Source organism: Mastigoproctus giganteus, chromosome 9, assembly GCF_048544385.1.
Source record: "Mastigoproctus giganteus isolate SK-2022 chromosome 9, ASM4854438v1, whole genome shotgun sequence".
NCBI classification, from domain to species: Eukaryota; Metazoa; Arthropoda; class Arachnida; order Uropygi; family Thelyphonidae; genus Mastigoproctus; species Mastigoproctus giganteus.
This window is the reverse complement of record NC_143583.1, coordinates 188,659,372-188,674,876: the sequence shown is the minus strand read 5'-3', so window position 1 is coordinate 188,674,876 and position 15,505 is coordinate 188,659,372. Positions and strand designations below refer to the sequence as shown.

Genomic DNA, 15,505 nt, shown 5'->3' with positions numbered 1-15,505 from the left:
TGTCATGAGAGATGAGCAATTTTTCATCTTCATGGTTTATAGGTTCTATTTTGCTAGTTAATATACGTCTGTGGGGGATGATAATTGGGACAGCCAAATAAGACATGGGCCCAGTCCTCATCAGATGAGGCCTAATTGACATAGTTTTGCATTCAGGGAACCCTGGCCCGATAGCAAAAACGTGGTGTATAATATAAGCCTGGTGTAAACTATGGTGGTCGTGGTGGTTTGGGGAAGACCAGGTTACCTGTGGCAGGAACCTTCTAGTGACTTCCCCTTTGCTTGATTGATCCTACCTGTCCTGTCAGTGCAGGTATAGACAGGTCAGTATTCGCTTCTTCCTCTGTTTGGTATCAGCTGTTAAGTCAAGATTAATTCCCAACATGTTGGCAGGGACTTGTCTTCGAAACTTCTAAGTTCAAGCCTCTTCTTATTACTTCCAAATCTAGTGACAGTGCACCAACCAAGACCTGCAGGGCAGGAGTACTGACAGTGCGGCATGCCCTGGTTATTGTGAGTAGAATGACAAGTTGGATAGATCCTAGTTTAGTTCTGTTGTTGGCTAACACCATTCTAGGCTACCAGACTCCAGCCCCGTAAGTTATTACTGGGAGGAAGATAGCCTTGTATATGACTGCAGATGTTTTCCTTTTTAAGTCAGTTCTGATAACTGGCTATCATGCCAGCGTAACCGTAGCTTCTCACTTTGCTGCCAACATTCGGAAGATGAGGGAAGAAGGTTAGTTTATAGTCAAAATTGACTCCCAGATATTTTAACTCTGTTGTCAAGGCTACTGTTTTCTCTGCAATATTTAGTTGAGCCCGTCTTCTTATGTCTAACTTTCTTTTTAAGTGGATGGATTTGGTTTTTGTGCTTGAGATAACAGCTTTACATATACATGTTTAAATACTGTACTTGTATTAACTCGACCCTCTGAGAACCTTAAAATGCAGGGCCAAAGCAGAAATAATGAAAAGGTAGAAAATAATGTAATTTAAGATGAAGTTCAAGATCTTAAATTGTCTTCGCTCTGCTCACGCCAGTCTTAAGATATATGATCATGATCTTATGCGTTAAGATCTCTGAACACAACTGAAGATTAAATTATCGTACAGTCTTTTATGGTAGTAATTTGGGTTCTGACTATACTGACTGACTGAGGCCAGCATGGCCATTTTAATGTTTTGTAATAATTTCCTTGCTATTCTGTTTATCATTGTTTTATCGCATAATTACTTTATGAATATGAAAAACACGAATTTTTAAAATACGAACCTCACTTATTTTCCGCGTGCTGAATAAATATCCAATCCAGGCGCACATCGACGTTGGTAACACTACAACAAACGTAATGCAGTATGCAACCCAAAAGTGTTGATTCCTATGGGAAAGAAATAAAATAAATTAATAGGGAGAAATAAATAACTAATATATGAATGAAATTGTAAGTAATAAAAAGGAGTGACGTTGATGAAGAAAAGAGAGAGGAGAAAGGGGTAAAAAAAAAATGTAACGACTGCGTTTTTCACAGAGTTATTTCAATTATAATACATTTCGATGCCAAGAAAGCTTAGAATTTTTCGGAAATATTGTTTTTGTTTGTTTAGGAAATAAGTACTTGTCTTGTTGAGTACCTTCGGTACGGATTTTCGTTGAATCTGTGCAGTTGGATCACATGTTTGCTAATATTAGGAACAAAACATAATATCATCTTTTTTTTTTTTGTGCTGCTTCTTCTATATTCATATAAATAAATAAATATTCATTCATTGCAAATACAGCATGCCCATCACAGCACATGGCTAGGGGCAGATAAAGTGGTACAAAGGAAATAAAATAATTGAATACATAGCAGAGTTCATATAAATGTTAACAGTGCATAGGAATTATACATATGAATTAACAAAAAAATTTGCTGAACAGACATTTGGCTTTCAGTTGCAGTTACTGGGTTGAAGTTAGGCTTCTGTTTTTATTTCTCTTCATTTGATCGGAAATCTGACTCATGCAGGCTTCAGAGTTGAGAAAATAATTTGCTGGCATTTATATTAAAACATATTCGTACGCTTCCTCCTGTACCACTCAAGTAGACTTCCTATGCAAAGAAGTAGCAGCAGCAGCTCTAAAAGTGTCGTGGGCGGGCGCAGCTTCTGACAATTTGTGCTGCCACTCGCACCGACTGGTATCTCTAATTGAAAATCCACAACAGCAATGACCGAAAGTGCGCCTGCTATCCTTGGAGAGTAGCACAGTCTTATTTCAGTGTCAAAGCTGCAGCGCAACAAGCCCAACACAACCCAACTCAACGAAAGTCAATCGATTGCTGTGGTGTGTTGCTCCATTGCTCTTGGAGTCTGGAGCAATGGAAGGAGATTCTGTGCAAGAGATTGAGATATCATTAACAACGTGATAACGTTGGTAACGATAGTTTCTTTCCTTACGCACATGCACGCCGTGCAATGTAATGGAAAGAAACTATTACCAACGTGATAACGCTACGGGCGGCAACCCAAGTTTATGGACCTCTTGTTTGAGGAGACAATACAGTATACATTCCCAGCCTGAATCCCATGGAATATCTTTGGATAAATTTGAACACAGAAGCGGGTAACACGACCTTCTTTGATTATGCAAACGATGACTGCTTTGAAGGAGGAGGAGGGGAGGAAAATATTCCCAGACCGGTCCGCACATTATTAATATTTTTGTAGGAGCATCCATTTTTTGAACTATTGGTGTCTAAGTAAATTTGACAGTATAATGTGTTCTGTTTTGCAAGAAATAATATTTGAAGTTTATTCACTGCATTCATTACTTACCTTGGCATGATCAGAAGGTGAATGGTAGATAGGCCAATGAATAGCAACAGGACACAGATGAGATAATATTTGAATAGCTGGTCTGGTTGTTGAAGATATGGCTTCTCTAATTGAAGTTTCTCGAAAGTAAGTAGCAAAGGCTGAATGCCCTCTGGCCGGAACCACTTGCTAGCCAAAGTGAAAAAAAAAATAAATAAATAAAATAAAAATTATCGACATATGCTTAACGCTGTTTAGTTAAGAATCCTTGTTTAATTCCAAGTTATAAAAAAATACAAAACACTCAATGAAACGTACAGAACTGTTTTGATGAGGAAGAAACTTTTGACATGTGTGGCACTAATAGTTTTGGTACAAATAATTATCTCAGAAACATCCTAATTTTATTAAATATTGGTACCCATTTAGTTAAGTAGCATTGCAACCTAAAATCCGCGATATTTTAATTGTTAATAGAAAATTAAAATCGAGAACCATATGCAGCAAGCAAGCAAAGTCCATCTTTTAACCATCTTCATCATTTTCATTTTGGGCATATTCTCATACATGTATAACAGTACCACAAACAGTTGTAGACAACTTAGAAACATTGTCTGCCACAGCTTGCAGTTAGCTCCTTAGTTTGGGAAGAAAAATATTTCCACACCTTCAGTTAACATTCACAAGTTACACAACAGTCGTACAACTTTGGCAATGTACGCCATAAAAATTTATTGGAATGTAGGGCTGATACTGGAATTCTTCCAGTGCAGCCCTGCCTTCGAAACTCTCCGCAGCTTTCCTGTTCTACTCAAGGATTGGGTTGGGGTTGTGTTATTTAAGCAAAATGTCCAATTTCTGGCCACAAGAGAACTAAAATATGTCTGTAATACTCATCTGCAAGTCTTAAGGCTTTTATAGGCCCATTTTCACAACCTGGCCGAGGATGGTCTACGAGAAGGTTATTATTATTCCGCAAAACAGCAAAATGACCTATAGAAAATACTCAGTTTACAGGCATGATGGACCATGCCTCTGAGACTTCAGTGCTGAAAATTACATTGTTTGGAAACCAGACGTTGGCGGGGTGGCATTGGGATAGTTAATAGTTTTCGAAGGGCTGAATAAAGCAAACTCGCAAGGTATCTTTATACTGTCACTTGACACACACAAGGAAGCATACATTTAAATTGTAGAGGTGATAATTGTAGAATAGATATCGGAATTTTTTTCTCTAGTTAAAGAGCGACTGACCGTTTGAATAATTCCCATCTACTTTTTTTTCGGAGATAGAAATTTTATCTACAAATATAAATATTCCTGCTTGAAAGAAGTAGACAATTGAAGGTGAGGGAAGGTGGCCGGTAACTACAGACCGGTTAGTCTGTGGTAGGGAAAATCTTAGAGGAAATGATTAAGAGTGCAATCCAGGGACATTTAGATAACTGGCATTCTGAACATGGATTTGCTAAGGGAAAATTATGTTTAACTGATTTAGTAAACTATTTTGACACAGTGACTCATGTCCATATGTAAGCTGGACGTAGGTAACAATTTCTACATAGTTTATTTTGGATTAGACTTAGTACCTTATGAGAGATTACTGTGTAAGCTGGAACAAGTTGGAGTTACTGGAAAAATTCTAAGATGGATTGCAGGGTTGGTGTAGGGCAAAAAGCAGAGGATTGTGATTAATGGACATTCTTCAGATTGTGTAAATTCGGAAGTGGGGTACCCCAAGAATTGATTCTTGGACCACTGATGTTTCTGATTTTAATAAACGACATCGACGAAGGGATAAAAGGCGTGATGTCAAAATTTGAAGACGACTTAAAGATTGGTAGAATAGTTAATCATCAGTCATCCTTCAGGATGACTCCTAGACAACAGGCTACAAGAATGGTCAGAATAATGGCAGCAATGTTTTAATGCAGCAAAATGCAAGGTTTTACACTTGGGGAACAGCAATCTCAAAATAAATTATACAATTGGTGGAGTTGAATTAAAAACAGTAGAGGAAGAATGGGATCTGGGAGTTATAATATGAAGTTTTCTGAGCAATGTAATCAGGCAGGCAACCAGGAAAGACCATGGTGTCTTATTCTGTTCGATAGGTCACCATAGTGTCCTGTCCCGTTCGATATATCACTGAACAGGATAATGTTCGATGATTTATCGAACATTATCCTGTAGAGATAAGGGAGGTCATAGTCCCACTGTACAAGGCAATTGTAAGACCACACTGAAATACTGTATTCAAGTATGGAGACCTCATTTGAAAAAAGACATTGAGCTTCTTTAAAGGATGTAAAGACGGGCAACTGTCATGGTGATTATTGGCAAAATAGCGACCATACTAGGAAATACTCGGATTATATGGACTGTAGAGCTTGGCAACCAGGAACTTCAGAGGTGACCTGATTGAGGTTTATAAGGCTCTGAGAGGGGTTAGTAAAATGAGTGAAGGCGGAATTTTCACTGTTATAAGGAATTCCAGAACTACGGGGCATACATTAAAATTACAGGGGTAGAAGTTTACACTAGATTGCAGGCAGGAAGTTTTTTTTTTTAGCCAGCAAGTCGTTGATTGTAGGAACCGGTTGCCTTTGAATTCAAATACAGTTGACCTTTGAATAAATTCAAAGGTTAACTAGATAGTTACTTATGTGAAGAGGAAATAATTTGTATTTTCTTATATACTCGTTTTTTTTTTTTTTTTTTTTTTTTTTTTATTTCAACCAGTGCAGCAAAAGTCAAGGGCTTTTGCTGCACTGGCCTGACAACTTGGCTTCCTTGCACTATATGGCTATTACTATTACATAGCTTTATTAGATGGCTTTGAAAGCATGACTCACGAGCGAGAGGATCTTCACCGAGACCGAAGGATTCGAGTGCCCACCAGGTAATCAACACCAGGAACTACACGAAATGCATCGCCAAGGATTCCGGAGTGACCGATGACACACGTCGACGATGCTACCTCTACAGTTCAGAGGTAGAGGATTGCTGAGTATTATACACGCATATCGGAATGTATGTATCTTCTGATTATAGCTGAATCCCTAACGTGGAGAAGCTGTTGTTTGCAGTTCCATATGTAAGTGTGCAGTACTTTTTATCGTTTGGTTAGAAGCTTCTTGAACGATAATTTGGAATTTCCCTTGGAAGAAACAAAATGTCACAGGTATTTTGTTTCTTCCAAGGGAGATGCCGAGCTAAGCAGCCCTTTGGTTTCAGGGCGTATACAGTGTAAGAAAGACTTAGAAGATACGTAGGTCTCTAATGCGGTTATTTTCGTACTGATGACACTCTTGATATGTGTTCTGCTAGTAGTTGAAACGCGCGTGATGAGTTCATACTGTGCAGCTTTAACTTTATTTATTTTTTTTAAATGAAAACCCCAGACACGAAAGGTATTACAACGTATAGTACCATGTGTGTGTATGTTGAAGACTGAGAGGATGAAAGAAGATACTTGCTGACATTACACTATGCAAGGAGAAAAGTTAGTTCTGTGAGTTTGAAGTAGGCCAGTTAATGGATATTTACTGGTTGCGGTACATGTTCGAACTGGTTTGGAAGGGGGGGGGAGAATTATAGAAGACAATTCAGAAGAACAATGAACCTAGAAAAGGTATGCAGTAGAAGCAGAACGTCTGTGAGGCAGAGTGGACTTTGTAAGAGATGAGTCACTAATTAACTTAACTGTCCTCCTTTGAATGGAGTCTAGAAGCTTTGGAAGCTAGAGAGGTTATGGGGGACACCATCCCAGATGTGGGAACAATAATCAATAGTAGGGCGGATTTCAGATTTGTACAAAGTAATTAGCTCTTTATAAAAAAAAGTAACCGAGAGCGGAAAACCCTGTTTTTTTTGGTGCAGAGGAAGCAATGTTTGTGATGTGCTCATGACAAGAGTGATTGGAAGTCAGAATAATCTTTAACAGAGATATGTGATCATGTCTAGCAATCTGAGTGTCATTGAAAATAAGCATATGAGCAGAAGCAGGACAGTAGTAAGGGCAGTTTGGTTTGGTTTCGGTTTTATGGCGTAAGGGCAACTAAGGCCATGATCGTGTGAGTAAGAGCAGTGCGAGCACACAGGGCGCCATTCTGATCATGAGTAAATTGGAAGGAAAAAAAAAGTATAAAAAGTAAAAATTAATATTTTAATGAAGATGGATGGCCGGGCGAACTTGCCAGTATTTTACTGTAGCATGCTTCAGCCGTAGGCGCTGAATTTGAGTCCTTATGAGCCCGAAAATGACTACACTATCAGTTTCTCACGCCTTTAGCTCTCAACACGCATAACAGTGAGTGATTCAGGTGCATTATTCATTTATTCTTAATAAGCATAAGAATCCGAAGAAGAAAGAACGGTGATAAAGCTAGTAAATATTCTTAATTTCGTAATTTTTACAGAAACAAATAAAATTGTTTCTCTAAGTTTTACTTTAAATGTTTTAAAGGAAAACTTACAGAAAATGTTTAAATTTTTTTTTAATTGTTCCTTTAAATGTTTTAATTTAATTATTTCAGGCACATGCTCCGATGTCTTTAATCTAGTCATGCTCTAATGAATCTATTAAAATATTTAGTTTATGAGTTGTTCAAGCTGTAGTCTTTGTTAGGAAAATGAGATAGAGGCGTATAAATTTTTGTAAAAATATTTTATTGTGTTTTAGCTGCGCAAAGCCACCCAGCTTCGCACAGGGAGCCTTCAAAGCTTACTACGAGCCTGGGTAGAAAATCCTTTTTGCGAGATATAAAATAGGACTGTGTTTTAGGAGGATTGAAATTACCTAAGGTATCTTTGCTCCACTGGAAAAATCTGGAGATCAGCATTTAAGGAATTGCTTCAACTTCTCTCAGCTGTTTGTGCACTCCACAAACAGCTTAGAGAAATTGAAGCTGTGCCGTGCAAGGTTTCTCAAACTGAAAAGTGGAATGTAATGCGCTGTCGTCAGCTGAACTATGGGTAGGATTTCCAGTCAATACAAGAAGAAAATAGTCGAAAAAAGAACTGAACCTTGGGGGAAAACCAGCATTAGTGGAGAAGTTAGAAGACAGAGCGCCACCTGCCATCTTTATCTGAGGTGGCAATAAAACAATTAAGTTTTAACAGAGGTGAAAGTACAGATGGGCAAAAGTCGCGGCCAATAGTTTTCACGAGACCACAATGCTGGACGATTGTTTGGACAAGAAGCAAGTTTTCTACTCTTAGCCAGTTCAAAACCATGCCTCGTTTACAAAGGAGATCAAAAGTTGACATGGGTAATTAGTATAAAGTTGACATGAGTAACAGGCCTGTTAGCTTCACTTCTGTTCCATGTAAAATAATGGAGTCACTGGTTAAATAAGTAATGCAAGATCATGTAGAGAGGAATGCAGTTGCAGCATGGATTTATTAAGCGATCTTGTCTGGGCCAATCTGATTGGATGTTACTTATGATTCAGTAATAAGGGAATGAATAAAAAAAATAATTCTGTTATCATATAGTTGGATTTCAGGAAAGCTTTTGATACTATTGCACACAAGACTGCTGTACAGATTGGAGTAGCGTGGCATTAAGAGCAAGTTGCTACTATTGCCAAAGAGATGGTTCAGTGGGGGAAGACAGATATGGTCATTAATGGACACTGCTTTTCATGGACTAATGTTATTAGCGGAGGGTTCTCCCTAGTACTGGACCCCGTGGTTGTTTTTTGTATTTATTAATGATATTGATAAAGGTATATCAGGCTTAATGTCCAAGATTTAAGGTACAAAGGTTGGTAGGGAGGTAGGCTACTGCAAGAAAATATAAAATAAATAATAATAAATTAGGAAGATGGGCTGAAAAATGGCCGTCTAATTGAAAAATGCAAGATACTGCATAATGGTAGCAGTAACCCCCAGATTAACGTACCGAGTGTGTGTGTGTCCACTTAGGTAGTGGAACATGAAAAAGACCTGGGATTAATTATGCAATCAAATATGAAGTTCTCTAAACAGTACAAACAGGCTGCCAGGACAGCTAATGAGATTTTGTGTATGATATACAGGAACTTTGCTAGCAGGGATAAGGAAGTTCCTTATCCCTGCTAGCAAAGATTATCTGGATTATCCGATTGTATAAGACAATGAATAAGTTGCATATTGAGTACTGCGTACAAGTCCGGAGTCCTCATTTTAGGAAGGATCTGCTGTAATATGTGCAGAAAAGGACAACAAGACTGGTGAAAGGAACAAAAGGGTGCTCTTACCAGGAATGGCTTCAGTTCTGTAGATTGCAGCGTCTATAGAGTAGGCATTTGATGGCAATTCTTCCTCTTGCTCTGACTGCACACGTGATGGAAAAGGATGGCTTCAGGACAGTTGTGTGGAGGTCTGTCTTCAGAGAGCGGGTGGTTGATTGTTGGAAAAACTTCCATCTGTTGTTGTGGAAGTAAGCAGTTTGAATAAATTGAAGAAAGAACTAAACAAATTATTGGAGCGGATGGACAGGTGTTGTGGGATTTTTTTTTTTTTTTTGGCTGATTGCTTTATAAGTTTGCTTTCTTGCATCATATGCCACTACTACTATTAATAATAACGCAGCTCCGACTATTTGTGAAATGAATGAAGTGTTTGGGAAGTTTAGATCTTTTCGCAGATAAGTGTGTTTTATTTGTTTGGCAATTTGTGATGTATTCAGGCAAAGATAAGATTGGGAAGGCATGTTGTATGAAGTAATGAAATTTTTGAATATGGTGAACACATACAGCAAGAATATATGCAATTCCTTACTGTAACGTGGCATCGACAGTGTTCCTCCCGTATACACACTACTCGGACTTCCTCCAGTCACTGTCTGGCAGAATAGAGGCAGCGAGATTATACACAAACTGATTCAGATGCCTCCTAGAGAGTCATCAATCACTTCGGTCTTATGGACTATCTAGCTGCCTGCCTGTGAAGTTTAAACCGTTTTACAGCTGTACACTCGAAATGAAAGGAAGATTGATTAGATCTCGCATGACGTTTATCATAATCTCAAAAGATATCAATAATAATGCATGATGGGGAAGGAGGGCTGCCGTATTTCAGGACTTGCACACTGGGTTATAGCCATGGTTGCTAACAGTTCAACCATCGTGAAGTTGCAAATAGAGGATTTGGTTGTTGCAGAACAACCCGAAGGACCGAACTAAAGTTAAAAATGGAATTGTAATCTCTCTGAAACCTACCGGATAATATTCCTCTTAGCTCTCTGGTGAAATTCGCTCATTTTTATATAAAAAGTTTTTAAAGATCTTTTTAAAAAGTTTTAATTTTTTTCCCTTTCAGAAGTTGGGCGGGGAAGGGTTAACAGAAAATCGATATCTGTTATATTAACTTTACATTTAATTAAAATTATCTGCGTTTTTTAATGTTGAATTTTATGAGTTACATGACATAAAAATCATATAAACTAAACCGTTATGTCAACATTGTACACAAAGAAATAAAGCAAAAGAAACGGACTTACTCGGTTTTGCTTAGAGCCATCTCATCTATCGCTGTTTCCATGAACTGATTGACTTGTGCCACCATCTGGTGATAATGGAGCAAACTAAATAGATGAAAATAAAAGAATAAGAGCTTTAAGATTATGATGAGTAAATTACGTGGCATATTATTAACCGATGAACATCAAAGGCCATAACTAGGATACAGTAAATGTGGCCCCAGCCATGGGCACCGTACAGACTTAAAAAAAATCTCAGAATAACTAAATTTTTTAATTCATTTAAAAATACTATATGAATTGTTACAATAAATGTCTGTAGCTTTTAATTGAAATTTTAATTATTTAATAATATCATTTTATATTATAACTTATTTATTTATAGAGCGAGCAAGTGGGTTGTTAAAGGATATTTAAATCCGTTTCTTGATTTATTTTTAATATACATGTAGTTCATGTTCGAAAATATTTGCCCGCAGATATTCTTCGAACCAAAAACTAAGAGAAGTCCAAACGCAAATATTTTCAAATTTATATACGTGTCCGGTAAGCTACACCACGCATTGAACACAATTTGATCTTGCTTTTTCAACTCATCTATCGGCATCCATTTATGTAGAAATTCAAGGGCAGCCTTTTGCCTCACCAAATCCTCAATTTCAGTTTTAAGGCATTTTTGTCTTGCACTCCACATGTCCTTGATTTTTAAGTCTTCTAACTCCATTTCATATTGTGCTTCATGTGGGCTAAAAGTTAAAGAGCCGCAGGTTGCCGACCCCTGCCATAAGGTGTCATTTTCTCTTCCCGTGTGAAGTCAATTTTTGGTTCAACTGAAATGCAAAAATATGATTAAACATAACAGTTACAATCCCCCGTAGATCTATGCAAAAGCAACATACCACAGATTAACATAAAAAAAATGGAACTCAACCTCACAGAAAAAATGGAAATAGGAAAGTCAAATATGGCAAACAACACAATCATATAGATATTTGCTGAAGAGGAAGTGGAAATAGGAATCCTTTTCAAAAAAGAAGTCAAAAACAAACAGACTCATATCTTCCTCCGAAGACGCTAATAAATAATTGGATCACGTCAATTCGTTGCAAGATAATTCGTAGTACGACAGTTTGGTGAATGACAATTGATGGTTACGACGATTCAGTGAATTCTTTGGGATAATTTGGTGTACTGCAAAGCAAGTTAGAAAATACTAACTTTTACATTCCATGCTGTAAATGGGGAATTTAGTGATCATGTCCTTGAATATTTTATATTTTTGATTGAGCCTACTATCCACCTTAGTTTTTTAATGCACATTCTACCTTTTTAGGGGATCCTTGTAGATACAAAATTTCTTAGGGGATCCTAGTCGCCAAAATTTCTCATCTTATTAAAATGAAATGCCGCTGAGAGGTTAAAGATCGAGATACAAGAGAACCATGTTCGCACTTTACTTTCGCTTCTGTAAGTTGCATTTTTTAGGAAATACTCATGGAGAGGGGCAGTTATTCCAGAGACCAGAAGTTGAGATCAGAAGTTGGATGCTGGCTGGGTAACGACTTTAAAAGTGATAATCTTAATTTCTGTGCCTTTTATCTCGCTTCTGCACCCGTAATTTTCTTCTAGCTTCCCAACCCTAAACCAATTCATGCTCCTACTGGAAAAACATACGATTGAACCTAGTAGGTACTTAAAAAAATTAATAAGTAATCTTTTCTGGATTAAAAGTGTTATAATATGGCTGAAATAGGTACGTACAGTACTCGCTTTCCAGTCTGCCTATGAGAATAATCGGCGTGATATCTTTCCTAAACCTTTACTTCATTGATTTTATTACTTTATGATCTCTGTGTGATTACACCGAATTGTCATGTTCACCGAATTTTCTTTCACCAAATTGTCACATACAGTGAAATGTCATTCACCAAATTGTCTCGTACACCGAATTCTCTTGCAACGAATTCATGTGGACCCGTAAATTAATGGATCACATTCTCCGATGTAATTTCCGAGGACTGCGCGCAAATTATGATAGCTTCTAGTTTCTAATCACAAACCATACACCTTTTTTGAATCTGTCTCCAGAAAATTATCTTTGACAGCTATGTACTTCTATGATACAAAACTATGCAATGTATAGAAAAGGGGCCCACGTCAATTCGTTGCAAGAGAATTTGTTATACGACATTTCAGTGCGTGAGGATTCGCTGTATGTGATAATTTGGTGAAAGACAATTGGTGGCTATGAAAATTCGGTGTATCACACAGAGATCATAAATTAACAAAATCAATGAAGTAAAAGGTTGAGGAAACAAGAGGAATTTTGGCGATTTAGAAAGGAGGAATACAGAAGTTTATAAAAAAGAAGGTACACTAATATTTTTTTATCCATTTATTTCGATTAGTGACATTTCGCTATATATGACAATTCGGTGAGCTCGACGATTCGGTGAATACTTTGGGAGAATTCGGTGTAGCAAAGCAAGATAGAAAATGCAAACTTTTAATATTCCGTACTCTAAAAAAATTTACGACGATCCTTCTCATAGGCAGGTTGGAATGTGAGTATGCCTATTTCAGCATGACTCCTTCCATATTGTAATGACATCTTTAATCCACATAAGATTATTTATTATTTTTTTTAACATACTCAGTTCAGTCGTATGCTTTTCCAGCAGGAGCATGAATTGGTTAAGGGTTGGGAAGCTGAATAAAATTATGGGAGCCAGTGAATGGAACAGAAATGAAGGCTATCACTGTGATAGTTGTTACTCAGCTGCTATCCATTACTTTTTGTCTCTTTAACAAACTCTTCCTCCCCATGCGTGTTTCCTAAAAAATGTAACCTACAGAAGTTAAACTAAACTAAAGTGAGAACAACCTTCTATTGTATCCCAATCTTTAACCTGTCTATTGGCACATTTTTAATATTATTTCTTTAAAAAATAGTAGAATGTGCATTAAAAAAAAAACAACACAGGTGGACGCTTCATCAAAAATATAAGATATTCAAGAACGGTATCGTGATCACTAAATTTACCATTTATATTACGGAATGTTAAAAGTTTGTACTTTCTGCCTTGCTTACACATGTCTTGCATACATTGAATCCTCTAAAAGAATTCACAGAATTGTCGTAGCCACAAATTGTCTTGTGCAACGAACTGACGTGATCCCATAGAAAAGACATGCAAAAAGAAGGGATATGAAATGGAAGAATACTCACCCTAATCAGTAACTCCCAAGCGCAAGAAATTTTTTAAAGAATTAGAAGTAATAGCTATAACAATAATGTTAGGTTTTTCAAGTGACTTCAAGTTAGTTTTTCAAGTGACTATTCAGTATATTTTCTACCGCAGCCAGATGTTCCATATACTAATGTGGAATGTGGACAAACTTTTCCCCCTTTTGGTTTAATGGGAGATCTAAATGGACACAGCTTGGGATTTTCGTATCTCTCTGCTAATGTACAGGAACTCTCCGACTTACCGAATTCGACTTTACGTAAGTTTTTGCCGACCGGTGCAAACTTAAAAATATCGTGGAAACGTATTTTGCATCCCGTAGGAATAAATGGAGGTATTGTGAAAATATCGTAATGTGAACCCAATAACACATTGCGTTTTTTTTTTTTTTTTTTGTAATCGTTCCAAGTCCTTGGAAGTTGAAAATTTCGCCATATTACTAAGCTATTTATCTATCTAAAAAGTCATATTTATAATGGAAATTGCACTACCGTTTCATCGTTATCATATGTTCCCGTTATAAGAATCAATTTTTTCTAAAGCATGTTTCTGGAGGTCACGACCAAAAAACAATAAAAACAATTTGCATTTTCCGGTTTATTGGGCTTTTCTGTTAGTGTATCTAATTATAAACGGGTAGTAAACTCGATCCTATTGCATTTTCGGTAATACTGATAACTGCAATTGTGTGGATTTTTACGCTATTATGGTGAAATGTGTTCCCCTTCAATCATATAAAAAAACAAATTTTCAGAAATGTCTCTTTTGTATTACAATGATGAAGGAAAAGGGACCAACGAAAAGTGCAAATGCTGGCAGTGCCAGGAAACGAAACAAAATTGATTTAGAAATGAAGATGAAAATGATTAAGAAGTACGAAGCAGGACAAAGTTTGTCATCTATTGCAAGGGAATTAGGTCTCGCTGCTTCAACGGTGAATACTATTTTAAAGGACAGTGCGCGTATAAAAGAACATGTCAAAGGATATAAAAGAACATGTCAAAGAACACTTAAAGATAAACAGTGATCATAAAACAGCGTTCTGCTATATCGAAAATGGAACAACTGTTAATAAATATGGGTGGAAAATCAGATTCAGAAGCAAGTGCCCCTGAGTCCAATGACTATTCAAGCAAAAGCAACAAGTATTTATAAAGATATTAAGTACGGCGAACCCCAAGCCAAGTTCGTGGCAAGCAACGGGTGGTTTAATAGGTTCAAGCATCGCCCTGGTTTCACAACTTTAAAGGATGCGGTGAAGTCACCAGTGCCGATTCTGCAGCTGCAGAGAAATTTTCTGATGTGTTGGAAAAAAATTATTGATGAAGGCGGCTATTCAATGCAGCAAATTTTTAACGTTGACGAGACTGCTCTTTATTGGAAAAAAATGCCGGGTCGAACATACATTGCCAAAGAGGAAAATACAATGCCAGGTTTTAAGGCGTCAAAAGGGCCACGCTCTTGCTTGGAGCTAATGCATCGGGAGATTACAGATTAAAATCACTGCTTGTATACCATTCTGGAAATCCTTGTGCATTTAAGAGCATCAATAAAGCCACCCTACCCGTGCATTTCCGATCGAACGAGAGAGCGTGGATAACAATATCTCTTTGAGGATTGGTTTAAATGCTGCTTCATTCCAGAGGTTGAAAGATATTGTAAAGACAACGACGTTCCTTTCAAGATTTTGCTTCTATTAGATAATGCTCCTGGACATCCTACGCATCTAGATGATTTCAATTCAAACCTGGGAGTCATATTTCTACCGCCAAACACGACTTCACTCATCCAACGTATGGATCAGAGTGTTATTTTGAATTTAAAAGCATACTATTTACGCTCATTTGCTCAGGCATTGTCTGCAGTAGACGATGAGAAAAATTTTACGTTAAGAGACTTTTGGAAATCTAGCAATATTTACAACGCCATCTTAAACATTAATAAAGCCTGGGCCGAAATTACTAAAAGTTGTTTAAATGGCGCGTGGAAG

At 37.2% G+C, this 15,505-nt stretch overlaps 1 protein-coding gene across 1 annotated transcript in view; it reads right to left on the bottom strand.

Annotated features, from left to right (window-relative positions):
- The window catches only part of LOC150080959 (adenylate cyclase type 2-like), a 227,757-nt gene that overhangs the window by 72,876 nt on the left and 139,376 nt on the right, over positions 1-15,505 (bottom strand). The window contains exons 13-15 of the mRNA XM_090381289.1: positions 10,289-10,372; positions 2,821-2,988; positions 1,277-1,382 (exon numbers count right to left, since the gene is read on the bottom strand). Coding sequence (XP_090237415.1) covers positions 1,277-1,382; positions 2,821-2,988; positions 10,289-10,372 — 358 coding nt within the window. The remainder of the gene's footprint in view (positions 1-1,276; positions 1,383-2,820; positions 2,989-10,288; positions 10,373-15,505) is intronic.